At 40.3% G+C, this 21059-nt stretch overlaps 1 protein-coding gene across 1 annotated transcript; it reads left to right on the top strand.

Moving 5' to 3' along the window:
* Positions 1-3981: 3981 nt before the first annotated feature.
* Positions 3982-20486, top strand: pgm2l1 (phosphoglucomutase 2-like 1). Its single transcript, XM_028573009.1, has 14 exons — positions 3982-4321; positions 6900-7067; positions 7309-7415; positions 8166-8250; positions 8349-8432; positions 10099-10295; positions 11130-11319; positions 11509-11606; positions 14463-14643; positions 15091-15184; positions 15859-15988; positions 16846-17035; positions 18666-18799; positions 19935-20486. The coding sequence occupies exons 1-14, from the start codon at positions 4181-4183 to the stop codon at positions 20035-20037; spliced, it is 1902 nt and encodes a 633-aa protein (XP_028428810.1). The 5' UTR covers positions 3982-4180; the 3' UTR covers positions 20038-20486.
* The last annotated feature ends 573 nt before the right edge of the window (positions 20487-21059 follow it).

Here is a 21059-nt window from a genome sequence, read left to right as displayed (position 1 = left end):
TAATGTTAAACATACATGTGGCACAGTGAATCCTTAAAGCTTAACGGTATCTGTGGATGGTGTAGGAAATAATGCGACATTTCTGCTCTGGCTCAAGAGTCTTTTAAGAACCACCCCTCACTTCTCAAAGTTTCCCATTTAATTATTGTGTTTGTTGAAATGCAGACCAGGAAATGAATACTCAGGATTCGTTCAGTTAAACTATAACAATCTTTAGTAAAATGATACTGCAAACAGATATTTCATATGCATATGGATCAGCCGGTCCTTCGAGACTTTCTCTCCTTAGCCACCAACAAAGTCTCTCCGGGTCTGACCCCGGACCTTTTCTTTTATTTATCTTCAGGTTCCTCCTCCAGTCAGTGCGTCTGGGCCACCAATCGGTGTGATATCACTCAGACTCTCTGTCTCCGAGAAGATAGCCTCGGGATCGCTCTCATTCTCTTCTTCTCTCATGGCCTACAGATTGTCTGTTCCTTTAAGAGATTTCAGTAGGTACATCGTGTTCCAAATGTTTGCTAAACAAATGAGGAGCACTTCTGCTCCACTAAATTTGAACCCGTCTTATCTTACACATGCCAGACAGGAGGAGACGCCGAGGCCATCCCAGGCTACAGGACAAAAACCCAAAATATTTCTACACCCTCTTTTGTTCCACAGCAACACGCCTAATATGGGTAAAACAAAGTAATGGGATCCCTCTTTCGAGACCTACGTACGACTTACTGGCAATTTAGCAATCAGTAATAAGCAATCAAAAGTTAACTGTGATGGTAGATATCATGACCGGTGTGGTGCATGGGTCTTATATGTAGATTTCAGCCCCTAATGTAAGCTGCATAATCCATTGCTCTTTCTATGACCATACCAATGGTTACAATTATTTTTGTGGAAATCCCTAAACATCGTGTATCATGCAAACTTCAAACATACCTCATGTATCATACTTCAAACCTATGTCTTGTTTAAGGCTATATTGACTATCGCGCAACATCTGTGAAACAAAGGAGGGAATCTCTGACAGCAGATAAGAGGATAGAAAAACAGTTGGAGATAGGAAACGGGGGCTCAGGGAGAGGGGGGCACTGGGTGGTGATTGTGAGTAATTTAGACCCAGCGTGACTATACTCCTTCCTCCTCCTCCTCCTCCTCCTCCTCGTCGGAGGAAGTGTCAGCCTCGTCAAAATAGTCCCCATAGTTGGCAGGGTGAATAGATTCAGTCATGACTAACCTCTAATAAGCCGGGGGAGCACCCTCTTTTGATAAAGCCGTTATTATCAGTCTATTGATTAGAGTTCTGGGACAGAAAACACTTTTGTGTTTTACTTTTGTATTTTCACAATTTTTCATCAGCTTTTGGCATTTGAAAAAAACAGATCTTACTTAATTAATAGGAAAACTATCGTTTAAATATCCCTCAGATAAAGGCAAGCAGTAGGTCAAATATTATTGACTTCTGATTGAAAGTAACATTTAAGTTAAAGTAAGTTAAATTTAACTCCTATACAATCTATCAATAGGAAACCCATTATCCTAATTCCAAAGTGCATTTAGTGTATTCAAGTGACATCATTATCTTTTACTGTTTATAAGATTTATCTTTAACTTATATTATATCTTAGTTTTCGTGTACACATATAAATATGGGAGTATTAAATTACTAGGTGTATACCATTGTCTCAGTACATTACTCATAATGTACATCATTAAGCATTCACATCAACATTTAAACTTTTTCATTTAGATGTTAATTTTAATCATAATCTCTGTGTTAAAGTTGTTGATACCTGGTTTTAATCGTCATGGTTCCAAACCTTCTCGGCACTAAAACTAAAAAAACAATTTAAGGTTTCTAGGAAGTCTTTGAATGGATCATTTTTATCAACTTTTCATCAATGCAATTCAAATTTGAACAGGGAAATGTACTTTAAACATTTCCTGACACACCAACTGAATACTTATCTTAAAAGTAAAAATAAGTACTTCTAATTATCTTCTCCTAATGGTGTCTTTTCCTTTGGTGAAGCAGGCCTCGGGGTCATATGATTGACCCCTCCGAAGCCTTCTTAATGTTCCTCCAGGCTTTGGGTAGGGCGTGTGGTTTGCTGCTGGCTCTTAGGTTTGACACAGTGCATCTCCAGATGCTGAAGTGCCAACCAGACGCCTGGCACTGGTCCCCCATCCCTTCCCCTCTGGGCCGAGAACTGTAGCCAGACCACAAACCTTGATCGTGTCTAGCTGAGGGGCTGTGATGGTCAATCTCCTGGTACAGTTTTTCACCGGTCCTGCAGCTGGAGGGGGAGCAGGATGGACCCCATCGACACACATGAGGCACTGCGTGGCACAAAACTGAACTCCAAAAAGGCATTACTTGTTCTTTTATCAATAAAATGGAAAAATGTCTACTTTTTTTAGTGAATATCAAATATTATAAAACAGCATTTCTTTCCCTCATGCTGGTTTAACTCTATAAAATCCATACACATTGTGCTGAAAAGGAAACACTGCTTTTGTAACTGTTCTCTTTTAGATTACTTTTAAGGGTTATGTTCCGGCAAATAGTGAAAGTCAATCAAAACAAAACTAAATTATCTTTTAAAGTAGTTTTTTAAATTAAAAAATGATGCGAACACCTTATTTATTAAACACATTATTTATTATTGCTACTATATCCCTTCTATTTGAGGCATGACAAGCTCATGACTCAAAAGCGCAGCACATATAATCTGTTTATTGGTCTTATAACCTGTATAGAAGCAACAAAAAGTGCAATGAATAATTTCTTTAAAAGAAGAGGTAGTTCTAAAAATCCTTATGAATAAGTTTTTTAGGCCTATAGAGCAAACCTAAGTACTTCTAATTTGACATCTATTTATCAAATTTGTTACCTGATAACATATCACATTATGAATTGTCCCTAATAGCAAAAAAACAAACAGTGTATTAGTGCAAAGCATTTCTTCATTGCATGAGTCTCTTATCTGATTCACACCTGATCCCCCACTTTCTGACGAATGTTGATAATAGTGTCGGAAAAAGCTTCAAAAGCATGGGGGGGAAAAAGACAAAGAAAACGTCAAATAAAGTGCAGAAAAACCAGTCGACAAAAACATCGCAACAAGTGACAAAAAAAAAAAAAAAAAACGTCGTAAAAGCTTCAAAAATGTGAGAAAAAGATGACCAAAATGTTTCTTTTTAATTTGGACCCAGAAAAACTAAAAGTTGCGTGGCCGTCAGGAAGACAACACGAGTTAAAAACAAATCACAAATATGCTGATTTATGCTAATAATATGTTGGAGTCATGTTTATGTTTTTTTCCGACGTGTTTGTCACTTTACTTTTGAAGAAACATTAACTTTTTTCCGACTTTTGTTGCTTTAAAAAAATGTATGTAGCTTATTTCGACATTGGACACGGACCATTACTATTAACATTATAATCCACTGATTTCCCTTTAATTATATTTCCATTAAAACTAATTTAATCATCATTGAAAGGGTTAAATACACTAATGGTGTCATATATATGTCAGATCTTGTGTTTATACATTACAGTGGTGGACAAAAACATAAATTAATGAAGGTTTCATTGTTTTTTGTGGCCTGAAACATTAAGTCTCAAGTCTTTTTTTCCCACCTTTTTTAAAAGACTTGCTTGCTTTACATAATTGTATTTTCTTTTGTTTCTGTATTATAATTTATTCATCTATTTTATTTATCAATTAAGAAAGTTTATAAAGTGTTATTGTCTTTTTTTATCTGTGTTATCATGGTTTACATGACATTTTAATGAATGAATGAAATTTTAAAGGCAACGTTATGGCATGATGAGTGTGATTGGCTGGGTTAGAGTCAGAATACGTGGGGTAGCAAATCAGAGGCAGCGGAGGGCGGGACATAGGGTAAGAATACGTGGGGTAGCCAATCGGAGGAAGCGGAGGGCGGGACATAGAGTTAGAATACGTGGGGTAGCCAATCAGAGGCAGCGGACAGAGGGACATTCCTTCGCCGTCCTAGGAAACGCAGTTTCGCCCTAGGACTTGACAGCGGTGTTTATGAAGTTAATATTTCCGTTATGTCTTGCTTTACCGAGGGATATAATAGTCTACGTTAGCATTTAGCTGCAATCCGTCTCCATCTCCCGTGGTGTAAATTTAGCGTGTTGCTAAAATTAGCTAGCATGTTAGCTAGTCTGCCTCTGTCAGTGAGCATGGGAGACAATAACGGAGTGAACGGGGATTTGAACGCCAACTTAAGGTGCCAGAGTACCGGCGACCCGCAGCTGGACAAAGCGGTGGACCAATGGTTGACCTGGGACAAGGTGAGTGTCTGTCGGAGCGTGAGGTTAAGTAGCTGGGTACTGAAGTCTGTGCTGCTGTACGTGCCTAAACTGAATTATACTGTGTGGAGGGAACGTCACCAAACTTCCCTAAAAAAAACGGGCATTTTAAAATGACATTGCATGTTAGCAAACTAATGTTATATTACTGGTTCAACATACTGTATTTTATGGATGATTACGATCGTCTGCTAATATCGGCATGCACATTTTGTCATACATTTGCACTTTATTTCATTTAACAGAAACTTTGTGGGCTGTTGTACGAAGCTCTCCGCTGAGTTCCGCTGCGTTGCGCTGCGTTGATGGCGTGTAGGAATAGCTGGCGCAGCGGCTATAAAAGATCAAATAGATTTTAAATACAAGCTTCTGGGTTGTAACTCGATACGCCGATTTGTTTACTAGAACCAACCACATCAGAACACTTGACAAATCCTGCTTCTTATGCTAACTGATGTTGATCTTATACAAGAAAATCTAAAATTGCCAGATTTTTAAATGGGAGTTCTGAAAGTCGACACAGCAGCAAGTGTGTGTTTGTGTGTGTGTGTCGGCCGCAGTGCGAATCACCGGCGGCTGTCTGGGTCGTGATGAAGATTATTTATGTGGGCTATCAGGCGATTAAACTGCAGCATGACTCAGCTATTTTACAGATAGCATGACTCAGCTGTTTTTACAGGTATCAAATAGCCAAAACAGGCCGCAGCAGTTAGTGGACTCCTGTTTCAATCCTGTGTATACACGGATACCATCCTCATCCATCACTCAACCAGACTCCATTCATCTTTCAGATGACTTCATTGTTCAGACTAATGTGGAACAATATTTGCACATTAAAAGATAACCTTTTTATAGTATAAAGATAAGAAACGACAGTAAAGACATACTGTATTAAATACGATTATATATTCATACACATACTGTGTATAAATGGAAATACACATTAATTTGTATGTGGAATGTAAAAGAGATAAATGTCTGTTTGTTTCTCATAATAAACCACTTAATTCATGTTATTCTAAATTTAAGTTTTCTGTTATACAGAATGTCCCTTCATAAGGTAGTAGTCTGGAGCTTAGACCATTGTGATTGTTTTAAAGAAATGCAAACAACCCAGAGCGTTTGTTTCCCCTATCCCAGAATGCAGCTGTGGTGTAGCTGTGGAGGAAGGTCTGGTAATGCGAGACTAGTAAGGAAGTAATCTAAACTCTGCATTAAAAAAAAGAGGCATGCACACTGCTGTGTAGTTTTTAAAGGTCATGAATGTTTCTGACCTCTGTAAATGTCAACAGCCTGGAAAATATCCCTGGAGAGAGAGAGAGAGACAGACAGACAGAGAGAGAGACTGAGAGAGAGAGAGATAGACAGACTGAGAGGGAGAGAGAGAGACAGAGAAAGAGACATACAGAGAGGGAGGGAGAGAGAGAGACAGACAGACAGACAGAGAGAGAGACTGAGAGAGAGAGAGACAGACAGACAGACAGAGAGACTGAGAGGGAGAGAGAGAGACAGAGAGAGACATACAGACAGAGAGGGAGGGAGGGGAGAGAGAGAGAGAGAGAGAGACAGACAGACAGACAGACAGACAGACAGAGAGACGGAGAGGGAGAGAGACATACAGAGAGAGAGAGAGACGGGGTGAGAGGGAGAGAGACAGAGAGAGAGACAGACAGACAGAGAGACTGAGAGGGAGAGAGAGAGACATACAGGGAGGGAGAGAGACAGACAGACAGCAAGACAGAGACAGACAGACAGACAGAGAGAGACAGAGAGGGAGAGAGACATACAGAGAGAGAGAGAGAGACGGGGGGAGAGGGAGGGAGAGAGAGACGGACAGACAGACAGACAGAGAGGGAGAGAGACAAAACTTAAAGCTGAAGAAGTCCAACTACAATCACACGCGCACACGCACGCACAGTCTGAGACGCACACACAGCGCCACTCTATTCTAGTGGAGGTATTTCTATGGGATTAAGACCCCCCGCATCCCTGCCAAACAAACAGACACACACACACACACACACACACAATCAGTAGATCTGAGAAAAGTGATTTTAGTTTCATTCAAACGGCACCTAAACCTTTTAATGGCGGTGAATAATCGGTGTTTCCGTGGTGGAAAGGAAAAATGTCGCAAAAAAACTCTGGCCAGGAAAAATGTCGCAAAAAAACTCTGGACAGGAAAAATATCGCAAAAAAGATATTGGTTCGATGCGAAAGGTTCCCAACCCTAAGGGTAGTAGCCTAAACAATACACATTTAATTTTAAGTTGAATTTATTGTAATTGTAGACTAGAGCTGGTATATTTTTTTAAATATTTAGTTTATTGTCATGACAGCGATGAATCTTCAAAGGTGACTCTGAATTTGAAACAGCACATTGTAACTTCTGTTATCAGAGTGTTTATTAGTAATCCAGTGGACATTAGTAGAAATGTGAATATTTGGTTAGCGTGGTGATTTACGGTGTGTGCCCCTACATCTTCAGTTGGGGGCCACTGGGCTCCTAGTGAAAAAAGTTGGTTTGGAGCCCTGAGGGAGTTCTTCTTCTGTGGTGTAGAACCGGCGGACTCGGGCGCAGGTGGAGGCTCTGGTGGCGGCGGGACGGAGGGAGGATTTGAGGACAAGACTCTGCAGCAGGATGAGCTTCGGCACGGCGGGACTCAGGGCGCCGATGGGAGCTGGATTCAACCGGATCAACGACCTCACCGTCATCCAATCAACACAGGTCAGACCTCAGACTGGCTAAAAACCACTTCAGAGACAGAAGTTCATACACACACACACACACATACACACACACACACACACACTCAGACACACATACACACACACACACACAGACAAAATCAAAATGGAATCGTGGCAGACTTTAATATATCAGCAAATATAACGTTGTCCAAAGACTCACTGTGATATCTTCTGGTGCTAGAAGCTGTGATTTAAGCCGGTTCTCTGTGTGTCTGCAGGGGTTATATTCGTACCTGAGCAGGTATTTCCCAGACTTCAGCAGCAGAGGAGTGGTTGTTGGTTTTGACACCAGAGGACAGGAAGAGAGCGGCTGCAGCAGTCAGAGGTAACACACACACACACACACACGCAAGTTTGTGGCACTATCTTTGTGGGGACCCGTCATTGACATAATGCATTCCCTAGCCCCTTACCCTAACCTTAACCATCACAACTAAATGCCTAACCTTAACCCTTACCCTAACCTTAACCATCACAACTAAATGCCTAACCTTAACCCTTACCCTAACCTTAACCATCACAACTAAATGCCTAACCTTAACCCTTACCCTAACCTTAACCATCACAACTAAATGTCTAACCTTAACCCTTACCCTAACCTTAACCATCACAACTAAAGGCCTAACCTTAACCCTTACCCTAACCTTAACCATCACAACTAAATGCCTAACCTTAACCCTTACCCTAACCTTAACCATCACAACTAAATGTCTAACCTTAACCCTTACCCTCACCTTAACCATCACAACTAAATGTCTAACCTTAACCCTTACCCTCACCTTAACCATCACAACTAAATGCCTAACCTTAACCCTTACCCTCATCCTAACCTGAACCTAATTATAACCCTAATCCTACAACCAAGTATTAACCCTCAAACAGCCCTTTAAACTTGTGGGGTCCAGCATATTGGTCCCACAAAGCTGTCTGGACCCCAAAAGTATACTGTATTCCCGGTTTTTGGACCCCACGAATATAGTTAAACAAGAACACACACACACAGAAACACACAGTCACAGAGAGACACTCACACACAGATTTAAAGCCTTTAAAATGACTGTTTGTGTGTTTTGAGGTTGGCGAAGTTGGCGGCTGCGGTGATGCTCAGCAGAGACGTTCCTGTTCATCTCTTCTCCACGTTTGTCCCGACGCCGTACGTGGTGAGGAAACGCTAACCCGTCCCTTAGCGGTCAGCTGTCAGCTGCGTGTTGTAGTTGTGTATTTATTTATTGAGAGTTTAATGTTTGTTTGTTTCCAGCCGTACGCTGTGAAGAAGCTCGGTGCTGCAGCTGGAGTGATGATCACCGCCTCGCACAATCCTAAAGAAGACAACGGATACAAGGTCAGACAAACTTCAATCAGTCAAACTTTATTTATAGAGCACTTTCAAACATGCAATGTTGATCAAATATTAAATTATAATAAATAAAAGCCATACTTTGCCTAACTCAATAAGCATGAAATACAAATAAAAACAAATTAAGACAACAATAACAACAATAAAATTCAAAGGCCAAGGAGAAGAAATGGGTTTTAAGAAGAGATAAAAACAGACAGTCAAGAGGCTTATTGCAAAAAAAATCTTGACAAGACAAGAAAAAAACTCTGGTCAGGAAATGTGGTCGGGACAAATGTTGCAAAAACAAATCAGGACAGGAAAAATATCGCAAAAATAAACTGGTCAGGAAAAATGTTGCAAAAAACTGGACAGGAAACATATCGCATAAAAAATATCTGGTCTGGAAGAAATGTTGCAAAAAAAACTCTGGTCAGGAAAAATTTTGCAAAAAACTGGACAGGAAACATATCGCAAAAAAAATATCTGGTCTGGAAGAAATGTTGCAAAAAAAACTCTGGTCAGGAAAAATGTTGCAAAAAACTGGACAGGAAACATATCGCAAAAAAAATATCTGGTCTGGAAGAAATGTTGCAAAAAAAAGTCTGGTCAGGAAAAATGTTGCAAAAAAAGTCTGGTCAGGAAAAATGTTGCAAAAAAAAGTCTGGTCAGGAAAAATGTTGCAAAAAAAACTCTGGTCAGGAAAAATGTTGCAAAAAAAGTCTGGTCAGGAAAAATGTTGCAAAAAAAACTGGTCAGGAAAAATGTTGCAAAAAAAGTCTGGTCAGGAAAAATGTTGCAAAAAAAACTCTGGTCAGGAAAAATGTTGCAAAAAACTGGACGGGAAACATATCGCAAAAAAAATATCTGGTCTGGAAGAAATGTTGCAAAAAAAGTCTGGTCAGGAAAAATGTTGCAAAAAAAGTCTGGTCAGGAAAAATGTTGCAAAAAAAAGTCTGGTCAGGAAAAATGTTGCAAAAAAAAGTCTGGTCAGGAAAAATGTTGCAAAAAAAGTCTGGTCAGGAAAAATGTTGTAAAAAAAGTCTGGTCAGGAAAAATGTTGCAAAAAAAAAAAAGTCTGGTCAGGAAAAATGTTGCAAAAAAACTCTGGTCAGGAAAAATGTTGCAAAAAAACCTCTGGTCAGGAAAAATGTTGCAAAAAAAGTCTGGTCAGGAAAAATGTTGCAAAAAAAACTCTGGTCAGGAAAAATGTTGCAAAAAACTGGACAGGAAACATATCGCAAAAAAAATATCTGGTCTGGAAGAAATGTTGCAAAAAAAAGTCTGGTCAGGAAAAATGTTGCAAAAAAAGTCTGGTCAGGAAAAATGTTGCAAAAAAAGTCTGGTCAGGAAAAATGTTGCAAAAAAAAGTCTGGTCAGGAAAAATGTTGCAAAAAAAAGTCTGGTCAGGAAAAATGTTGCAAAAAAACTCTGGTCAGGAAAAATGTTGCAAAAAAAGTCTGGTCAGGAAAAATGTTGCCAAAAAAAAGTCTGGTCAGGAAAAATGTTGCAAAAAAAGTCTGGTCAGGAAAAATGTTGCAAAAAAAACTCTGGTCAGGAAAAATGTTGCAAAAAAAGTCTGGTCAGGAAAAATGTTGCAAAAAAACTCTGGTCAGGAAAAATCCCTCCCGGCGGCAGATAAGAGCCCTCCTGTCTGTATCGCCCTCTGCAGGTGTACTGGTGTAACGGCGCTCAGATCTCCTCGCCTCACGACAAGGAGATCCTGCAGAGTATCGAGGAGCAGCTGGAGCCCTGGAGCGCCTCCTGCTGGGAGGAGGAGCTGGTGGAGCACTGCTCCCTGAGGACCGACCCCCTGACCCAGATCAACAGCTGCTACATGGACGAGCTGACCTCGCTCTGCTTCCACAGGTGAGAGAGAGAGAGAGAGAGAGAGACTCTAACGTTCGCTGGGTTTTACTGGCAGCTTTGTACAACTGAAACTCTGCTACTGAACTCTGAGTCAACTTATGCTTTATTTTCATAAACGGACGTTTCAACCTCTCGGTTTTAAAAAATAACATAGTGCACAGCTGTCAGTTTTCAGAAAAGTGTTTGTTTACATGTACCCGTGTATATATGCTGTTAATGCCGTCAAGAGCACGCCAAACATGTAGGTGGCGGTGTAATGAGACCTGTGGGTGGCGGTGTAACGACAAGCTCAAGCCCACGTTAGCCAATCAGAATCCAGAAAATAGCAACAACAGCAACAAATCACTTCCTTTTTCTCTCTCTCTCGGCTGCCTAAACCTCCGTTTGTCTCAGTTTACATACAAACGAAGATCTCAAAAATCTCCACTCTGGCCGAAGTTTTTAGAAAGACTCGTGGCGAATTCTCCGTTTGCGTGTAAACGAAGGGCACAAATGAAGGGAAATGTCTCGGGTTTTCAAAACAACCACGTACGTGTAAACGGGGCCTTTGGCGTACAGACAGGGCTTTTTTTCTGCTAATTCAGAGGTCCCAGCCAGACTCCTCTTCAAAGCCAGATGTATCCTAAGACCAACCAGGTCAGACTTCATCTACTGGCGGCTGCTCTGCACTTGCGACCGATATCGCAAGACCATTTTTTACCTCAACGAGAACTCTCGTCACATTTTGATCTCGCGGGACGAGATCTCGTCACACCTCTACTAGTAACGTGATGACGAGCTCAACGGGCTCCACAGGTAAGGCCGTCTGTCTCACGTGTGTCCCGTGTCTCTCAGGGATCAGAACACAAGCTGCCCGTTGAAGTTTGTCCACTCATCGTTCCACGGCGTCGGACACGCCTTCGTCCAGCAGGCCTTCCACGCCTTTGGCTTCGCCCCGCCCATCCCCGTCCCCGAGCAGAAAGACCCCGACCCCAACTTCTCGTCCGTCCGCTGCCCCAACCCTGAGGAGGGAGAGTCGGTCCTGGTAGGACGTGGATCCCACTTCTTCTTCAATGCAGTATTTTATTATTCCTGCCCGGACTGGATTTTGTAACCAGAGAGATGTAAAGGGCAGTGGCTGTAGTATTGGTTGGAAATAATGAATACTCGACCAGAAATCTGCACTTTTTAAACTTTTTTTAAAACATTATTAATCCATTATTGTCTTCTTAAGGAGCTCTCTCTTCTTCTGGCTGAGCGGGAAAAGGCTTGCATCGTCCTGGCGACAGACCCTGATGCCGATCGATTGGCGGTCGCAGAGAAGTCTGACGGGTAACTGTTGGGGCTGGGCTAAAAATAATTTATTCTCCAATTAAAATTGATTTTTCAGGGAGTCAACAGTTTTCAAACAGGAAAAGACTTTCTTATAAGCTTTCCAACCACCAATCAGAGGCCTCCATTTGGCAAGAGGTGGTTCAGGGTTGTAGTATTATACAAAGACCACGAGATGTCCTCCTTTGCACTTAATAGAACAGAATTTTCATGACTACACACAAAGGTTACATACAAGGCAATCTGTTAGGTGCCAAGGAGGACATCCAGTGGTCTTTGTATAATAACACAACCCTGAACCTCATGCCTAATGGAGGCCTCTGATTTGTGGTTTGAAAACTTATGTCTTAAGTCTTTTCCTGTTTCTAAGTCCCACTTTATTTATCCTTAGAAAAGGAAATTGAGTGTGCAGCAGGATGTCTAAAAACACATACACAGAAAAGCACAACTAGATGCCAACAACATTGTACACACAACACAGGACACGCGTCAATGGAGACACTCCTTCCCCCAAAACCAATGACAGAATCCAATTGGACAGTACATAGGTAAATCTGTCATAATGAACATGGACAGGAATAAATAAATAAATAATCACATACTGTATAAAATGTTCAAGAGATGTCAGTCAAGTGAATTCAGGTTCCTAATGGCCACAGGAATAAAAGAATCCCTGGCACTTTTAGTTGTTAACATAGGCAGTGTTGGGCAAGTTACTTCCACAATGTAATACATTATAGATTACTAGTTACTGTCATTTGAGAGTAATTAGTTATATTACAATATTACTGTCTCTGAATTGTAATGCGTTACACTACTTTTGCATTACTTTTGAGTTACTTTCACCAAAATAACAGCGGAAGTTTGACTTGGCAGCTAGCTTGTGAATTTCACCACCGGATCAATAAAGTCTCATCTTTATCCACTTTGATACATCACAGATTATTCATAATATTTGGTATAATTAATATGAATATGCAAAGTAATTAAATCTGTAAAAATAGATAAGTAAAACGTACAATAGGCAAGTAGGAGAAAATTAAAATACTAAATTAAAAGTACCTTACAGTTGTATTGAAGTACGGCATAGTTGGAAAATGTTTGTTTAAAGCACTTAAATAAGAAATTCATGTTGTTTAGTTTAAAACAGTCTAAAGGAAATGGTCAATTATAGTGTGATTAAAACTCACTATTTGCATTATTTACAGTATTTACAGCTGATATGTGAAAAAGGTTCACAACTTTATTTAACAGTAATTTAGTTTTACTGCGAACCATCACAGGAAGTGCTTTATTTTGAAGTAGCCTACACAGAAGTTGTCTGTTGTGTACTCTTGCTAGCTTACTGAGATGAACGTGAGATGCTAGATGTAACATGTCCATCAAGCTTAAGTTGTTCACTTTCTTGTGTGTAAAACTGCAACATATTGAACAGTAAATGTTCACAGTAAAAGACAAACGTTTTTGGTTGTCATTCAAAGCCATTCCACTACAGGCATCCTCTCCACGGCTGATAAAATGCAGTGATATTACATGTAGCAAGCCTAAACATTAATGTTTAAATCTGTCAGCAGCTCGGACACACTGCTGACTTACCGTCACCTGTTGGGACACAGATGTTGTCCGTACCGTCTCCGGTTTTGGCTCTGACTACGGGAACAGTGACCGGACAGCTCACTTCAACGCAGTGTAATAACTCCTGAAAATAATGTCCAGGTCGCAAATGTATCTATCTCTGCAGTCATCTCAACCATCGAATACAGCAACAGGAAATAATATGGCTTTTTTTTCCTGTGAAGAAATGTTTTGCGGTGTCAAAACACCACTAAACGTTGGGTTAAAATGCGTTGTAACTCGCGTTACTGAGATTATAACGTGTATAATGTTACCGAAATGTAACTAGTAATGCGTTATATTCCTACCTTACAGAAAAAAGGAATACATTCCTGTAATTGCGTTACTTTTGTAATCCGTTACTCTCAACACTGAACAGAGGCAGCCTAAAACGGCGACCCGAGGGGAGCAGATTAAATTCCCCAAAGAGGGGGTGATCGGAGCAGTTTAGAATTTCTTTGGTTGTATGCCGAAACGCGTTGGAGTGTTTTTAAGGTTTAAGATGACCAAGCCAAAACAATAAAGGCTTTTTGATTGTTCTATAGAGAGCGCCTTGGAGTTTCCTGAGTTTTGCTATATGTAATTGTCCCATCCAAAGAGCACCTCAAGCAAACATTTTGAGTCCTGGAAGCGCTCCTCTGCAGACATTTTTTAAAATCGACTTTTGTTTGAGTGATCTATATCGACAAACATACAGTACGTGTAATTCATGGCTCAATTAAAAAGGGGTCAAAACATTATTTGTTTCTCCCTGTTCACTACTGGGCATATTTTTATCGAAATAAGGTCCCATGGGGTCCACAAGACTCTCTATCGGTATTGTGACTGAAACGTGCGTAACCTAATTATTATTTTTTCTTAAACATGTATTTATTGAGTTTTTGTACATTTGACAGACAAAAACAGTACAACAAGGCACATGACATAAAACGGAAAGGAGACCAAGGATCAAATGTAGTAGCTGTAGTACCAACAGTCATGAATCTGTACATCCTTAGGTCTATGCTTACACAAAATACATACAGCAGTTGTTTATCTCAACACCGTATAGTACAGATGGCACACTACAGGTATTAGGACTATGTTGTCCCTAACCTAATTGATATCAAATTGAAAATGTAATCGCATCAGGACCTTGTGAATCGGAATCGAATCGATGTGAGAAATCATTGGCGATTCCCAGCTCTAGAAACTGTTGGAGTTTAAGCCCAAAGTTTACGTGTGCATCTGCCTGTCCTCCAGGTGCGGTTGGAAGGTGTTCACGGGTAACGAGCTGGCGGCCCTGTTGGGTTGGTGGATGTTCTTTAATTGGAAGGAGGCTCATCCCGATCCTGCCGACACTCAGAAGGTTTACATGTTGGCCACCACGGTTTCCTCCAAGATCCTGCAGGCCTTCGCTCGCATCGAGGGCTTCCACTACGAGGTCAGGGGGTTTAAATCCAAGCAAATATTCCTCCAAGTGTTGATTAGGGATGTCACGAGAACCGGTACTTCGGTACCAACTCGGTACCAAAATTCTGAAAACATGCCTACTAATTTGTCCACAGTGCAATCCTTCTGGACCTGATGGGGGCAGCATATACGCCTAATGTTAAAAATGTTCTAGACTTTTTTGTAAATCACGCTCTCCTTGCCCCCTCCACTCCACACCATAACAGAAAGTTGAAACTAAAAGAAAACACTGATATTTTATATATATATATATATATATATTTTATTTATATTGTTTTTACACACACCGTGGTATCGACTTCAGTATCGAGTATTGTGTACTTTTGTTGGTATCGGTACCGAATACTAGATTTTTGGTATCGTGACATCCCTAGTGTTGATGGTGATGGTCTCCTGTCTGTCTGTCTGCGTTCAACAGGAAACTCTTCCTGGGTTTAAGTGGATCGGGAACAGAATACACGAACTCTCCAAAACAGGCAACAGCGTCATCTTTGCCTTTGAGGAGTCGATTGGTAACCAAGTTTATTTTTGTACTGCTTTTTATGTAAAAGAAAAGCTTTGGACCTTCAGCTCAGACATGACATCTTTCCTAATTAGGGAGGCACCGAATCCAGGATTCGGGTTCGGATTCGGCCGAAAATTGGGCTTTTTTTGACGGGGTTCGGTTTCTGCCAAACTGTAAAAAAAAAAAAAAAAAGTTCATTGAACCCTACGCTTGAACTCGGCCACTACGCTGGTCACCGTAATGACGGCGCCGTTGATTACGGGAAGGTGTTTACGTAGGTGGAGCGTTCAATGCAGTAGGCTGTGAGAAAGTGGACATGGAACTGGTGAGCAGAAAAAGTTGTTGTTTGGCAGCACTTTCAGTCAAAAGAAGGCCATTCAAGTCCAGCTACATGTTCAATCTGTTCAATGCTGATTTGTCTCGTGGTGGCGAGGACCCTAAACTATACACAACATGGCCGCACTTGCAACATTTGGTATGAAACATCCAAAAGAATACGAGTTGTGCACACGAGAAATAAAGAAAAAGCTACAAAATATTATATGTATTCAAATATTTGGAAGGTAATGGTTGAGACCAGACATGAAATGATCCCAGTAAGACATATAAAGTACAATTGTTAGAGTTGTTTGATTTCATATAAGACAGAAAGCATTGTTGTTGTTGTTGTTTTGTCTTCAGGTTTCCTGTGTGGCAGCATGGTTCCGGAGAAAGATGGTGTGAGTTCGGCGGTGGTTGTGGCTGAGATGGCTGCTTACCTCCACAACAAGAAGCTGAGTCTGGAGCAACAGCTGCACAACATCTACCAGACGTACGTTCGCTTCATCATCTCATGTTAGAAACATCTCTGCCGCTAAAGTTCCTACAGGAGAAAATAAGCAGCTAATGTTCAATGGTCCCACAGACCAATGGTCCCACAGCCCAATGGTCCCACAGCCCTATGTTCCCACAGCCCTATGTTCCCACAGCCCAATGGTCCCACAGCCCAATGGTCCCACAGCCCTATGTTCCCACAGCCCTATGTTCCCACAGCCCTATGTTCCCACAGCCCAATGGTCCCACAGCCCAATGGTCCCACAGCCCAATGGTCCCACAGCCCTATGTTCCCACAGCCCTATGTTCCCACAGCCCTATGTTCCCACAGCCCTATGGTCCCACATTTCTAAGATTTTTCTTAAAATTAGGCCCTATAATAGGGTTAGGGTTACATTCCATCTGTAGTCCATTGTTACTGGATAATAGGTTGGGTGTAATTGGCTGACAAATTGGGAGAAAGGGGGATAAAATCTGATAAAAATTTATGAAAAAGTAAATGTGGGAACATAGGGCCTAATTTTAAGAAAATTCTTAGAAATGTGGGAACATAGGCTGTGGGAACATTGGCACGCTCCCTGTTCAACCTCTCTACAGTGATCAAAACGTAAAGCATAAATATTGTTTATAATCAAGCTCTGCAGGTGTCTGAAGAGAAATAATCTGTAATGCTTTAAGGTCTTTTCACACCGGGGATATTTTTTCAATCCCCATTTTGCCTCTATTCCTATTTAGATTTTCCTGTCCACAGATTTACTGTTCTGTGTTCTGAAGTTTTCTTGATGGTGAAATGCAAGAGTTTCTTCCTCTCTCTTATTTTGACAGTTTGCTTGTGTCGTGACTTCCTGTCTGCAGGTACGGTCATCACGTGTCCAAAACGTCGTACGTCATCTGTAACGACCCGCCAACCATCCAGAAGATCTTCAGCCGGATCCGAAACTTTGACGGCGATGCTTCGTACCCGAAGACGTGCGGCGGCGTCCTGATCGTCCACATCAGAGACGTTACCACGGGATACGACAGCAGCCAGCCCGACTGCAGATCGGTAAGAAAACCATTTGATTCATCGATAGTTCTGTTTTTATAAACCTATAAAAAAAAGACCGACAAAAAAGCATGTTTTGTTTAAAAGATTGCCAAAAGAAACCACTGAACCCAGAAAGAAGCTGATAGAAGAAGTATTGTGAACCTAAATTGTTATGCTGTCCGGATGACAATTTGCGAGGGGCCGGATTTAGCCCTCGGGCCTTAAGTTTGAGAAGTAGATAACTTTATTGTCCCCGTGGGTTTGCGGCACAGTCGCAAGGCACTTCATGACAGGACATCAGACATATGATACAAACAAATAGTCCCTACATCAGACACCGACAGACATAACATAAGGAACATAAATCACACACTACCTAACACTATAGGTGGGTACACTTGGGTACGACCAGTGTAGTGGAAGTTTTCTTGTCAACAGCAGGGTTTATGTATCAATGAATACAGGATGAAACGAATAAAGACGTTGTGAGAATTAAACAGAAGTTTGGTCTTTGAGTATTTATTATATTTGCAAATATAGAGAAACAAAATTTCACAGGTACAATCAGCACGTCTGAAAAAATCTAAACATCAAAACATCATATAGTGAAAAACTCCATTAAGCCACCCCTCTCCATTATCTTTAGCATAGCCACAGTTAGAAAAAAGATTATAAATATTAACAGTCACACCACTGTATCACCTTCCCCTCTGCTCCTGTTCTTAACATTAGCCTAAGCAACAGTTTATCTCAGGAGACAGAAGGAGTAACTGTTGGGACAGTTTATGGTCTTCTTCACTTTATCTGCTAAAAGTTAAAACAAAATGAGAAGCTATTTCATAATAACTTTGAATGCACCACAAGGCTACCTGTTTCAAGTGAACGCACCTGCAGTGCAGACTGTTACGTCCCAGTGTTTGAACCCTCTACAGTGAAATACAGTCACACTTTACACTGTTTAATGTTAGCTGTCAGCATTTTAACCGTGTTTAATCCAGCTGCTAGCTAAAGGTAGGTTAATGTTACATGCTGTCAGGTGTAGTGTAAAGTAAGGCACTGAAATGAGGCACCGAAATTTTCGTTCTTATGCGGTTTCTTTACTAGCGTTTACGTCGGCACCGGTGCCCTATTGGCACTGCGTTTCGGTACCCAACCCCAAGTCACATACAATGTTATTGGCCTTTCTCACCAGTCTGTCTTTCTAAATGTGTTCAATGCCCAGTACTGTTATCCCAAGTAACTTGCTGGCAGTTGTAACTGTTTTTCTGTGACTCAGTGGCATTTCCAAACCAGCAGATGATACAGCAAGTTAAAACACTTTCAACTTAAGCAGTATAAAACATTTGGAGCATTTTGTTATTGAGATTAACAACAAGCAGTTTCTTTAAAAAGTACATTCTTTGCTGTTTCTTAGTGTGCAAAAGATCAGTCCATGAGTCCCATTTAAGCTTGACACGTGTGGTTTAGACTTTATGGCTGATAATCTAAATCTTTATGGAGGATTTTATGGATACTGTTTAGCTCTATGTGACAGTTTAGCTCTATGTGACAGGAGCAAATAAACACTTCTAAATGTCTTGGTGTTCAGGTCAATGTGTATTGAAAGTAATTGTAGTAACTGTACTTACCCGTGTGTTTTCCCGCGGAGGTACTTCCTGTGACGAGGAGCAGTCAAATGATCACCTTCACTCTCCAGAACGGCATCGTGGCAACGCTGAGAACCAGCGGCACCGAACCCAAAATCAAATACTACACCGAGTACTGCGCCGCGCCGGGGAACAGGTCAGCTGAAGTACACTGTGTACTGAATACTCAGGGTTTCCATGGGCTATTAAAAATCATAATTTTAGGCCTTAAAGTCTTGAATTTGCTGAAGTATTGTGTTCTAGGTCTTCATTTTCATACGTCCATGTAAAGATAGCTTTAATGCTCATTGAAATTTTGTTTTATTATATCTGAATACGTATATATTTACTTTGCAAGTACCTTTGTGACTCTGCATTTCATTGTACTTTTAGGTTGTGATATAGGTCTTACATTTCCTTCATAAAAGGTCTTAAGAAGTCCTAAATCTGACTTGTAAAAACCTGCAGAAACCCTGATGCTGTACAGATCTTTTCAATTTAACAACAGTATTCAATCCCAGACCAATAATCGGACAATTAAACACATAACTATTTACTCAGCAGCTAAAACACATATCAGCACTAAAACTTTTATGTATGCATTTACTGCAAAGCATTTACCAAGTATATTCACATTTCCAAGTATATGACACAATCACCTCAGGCTAATTAATTTGCCAGTGCGTGAAGAATGTTGGTGAGCCAGCCAGAAAAAGAAAGCAAGAAGATAAGAGTATCAACCAGAAAGTTGTTGCATGTTACAAATAAAACACAGTTTAATATTTTGGCTGGTAAAAAAGATGAAGTCAAAATATCTAATAACTATTTTAAATATCTTGTAAAGTGAAAGAGAAGAGAAGAAAACGCAACTATTTTTAAACCTCTCGTAAGGTATTTAAGCTGCTGTGTTTGTAAAAGATGAATCATCTTGTTTGAAGATCAAATCTTATTTCAAGTTTTACTTGTTCCATTGGCAGATTATTTCAATTTATTATAAGCAAAAAAAATTATGTATTCATCCTTTTTAGTAACTTATTTTTTAAGTGGCCTTTTGATGTTTTTGTCACTTTCTTTTTAGACATTTCATTCCTTTTTTTTCAACGTTAATTTACCGTTTTTTTTCAACGTTTGTCACTTTTTGTACTAAGGATTGTTTGTTTTGTTGCTTTTTTGGGTCAAGGCCCCAAAACTACTACTAAGTTAAGTTTAGAAAAAGATGGTAGTTTGGGTTAAAATCAGACATTAAACTTGTTTAGAATACATGACGTTATCGTTCTGTCTCTGTGTCGCAGCGAGGCGTCCCGTCTGGAGGAGGAGTTAGGGAAGATCACCGCCGCCTTGCTGGACGAGTTCCTGGAGCCCGAGCGGAACAACCTGATTCGTCGCCGCGTCTAGCTCCGCCCCCCTCCCACACCTGTTCAACCCCTTCCTGCCGCTGCTTCTCTCTGTGGTATCCGGAAAGTTCAGTTGAGACTAAAATATAAACTGAATCATTAAAAAGTAATAAATATTTAGTTGAACTTTGGTCCTTCATAAAGCAGAGAGCATGATGCAGTACTGCAGTGTCCAGTTTTATTTTGATTTGAGTTTGTGAAACCAAATATTGCTGTCTGAACTGTAAAGACTTGAAATAAATATATACATGGAAGTTTAATAACGACAAAACAAATTAACACACAGTTGCACAGTTTTGAGATTGAACGTGCCCGTTTCTCTAATGTCCCCACAGTAAACTAAATCTCTTTTGGTAAATTGGACATTCAAAGACGTCACTTTGGACTCTGAGAACGGTTAGTCAATAATTTTGTCATTAATGAACTTCCGTAAATACATATAAAAAGGGAGGGGGGTGGTATGTCTCCTTAAGAGAGCAGAAAATCAGCTGCTTATCTTCTGTCATTGCAGTTTTTTTTGTTAATCTGAATGTTAAAGTTTCTCCTTCAAACTCTGCGATGTTAACTATTTTTTTACTCTGAGATAAAATATATTTATGTGACAGTTCATGTTGTGTTGTATGACCTGGTTTTGTAGTTTGGACAGAGTGAGACCTCTGCTTGTGTTTAGATTGTCGCAGCTTTAAGTTAATGTGGTTCTCTGGCGATCCACCAATAAAACATAATAAAACTGTAACGTGTTTCTTTGTGCTACTTCACTTCCAGTCAACAGGAAGACCTTTTAAACATAAAGAACAAAGTATTAAACTATAAATGTCCAACTTTACTTTGGCTTTTATATATGAATGGTAAGTTGGTAGTTAAACTTCAGTTAAGTCATTTCACTGTTAAACAATGGCTCATGCACCTGATGTCCCTCACCTTCCACTTTGTGTGGAAACTCACTACTTTATTACTCTGTGGTTTTTGTTTTGTTAAGTGTACTTTTTGTTAACGTGGTTTAGTTTTTCAGGAATGTTGGTC

This window comes from Perca flavescens, chromosome 3, assembly GCF_004354835.1.
Source record: "Perca flavescens isolate YP-PL-M2 chromosome 3, PFLA_1.0, whole genome shotgun sequence".
Taxonomy (NCBI): Eukaryota; Metazoa; Chordata; class Actinopteri; order Perciformes; family Percidae; genus Perca; species Perca flavescens.
The sequence above is the reverse complement of the archived record's forward strand: the minus strand, read 5'-3'. Positions and strand labels throughout refer to the sequence as shown.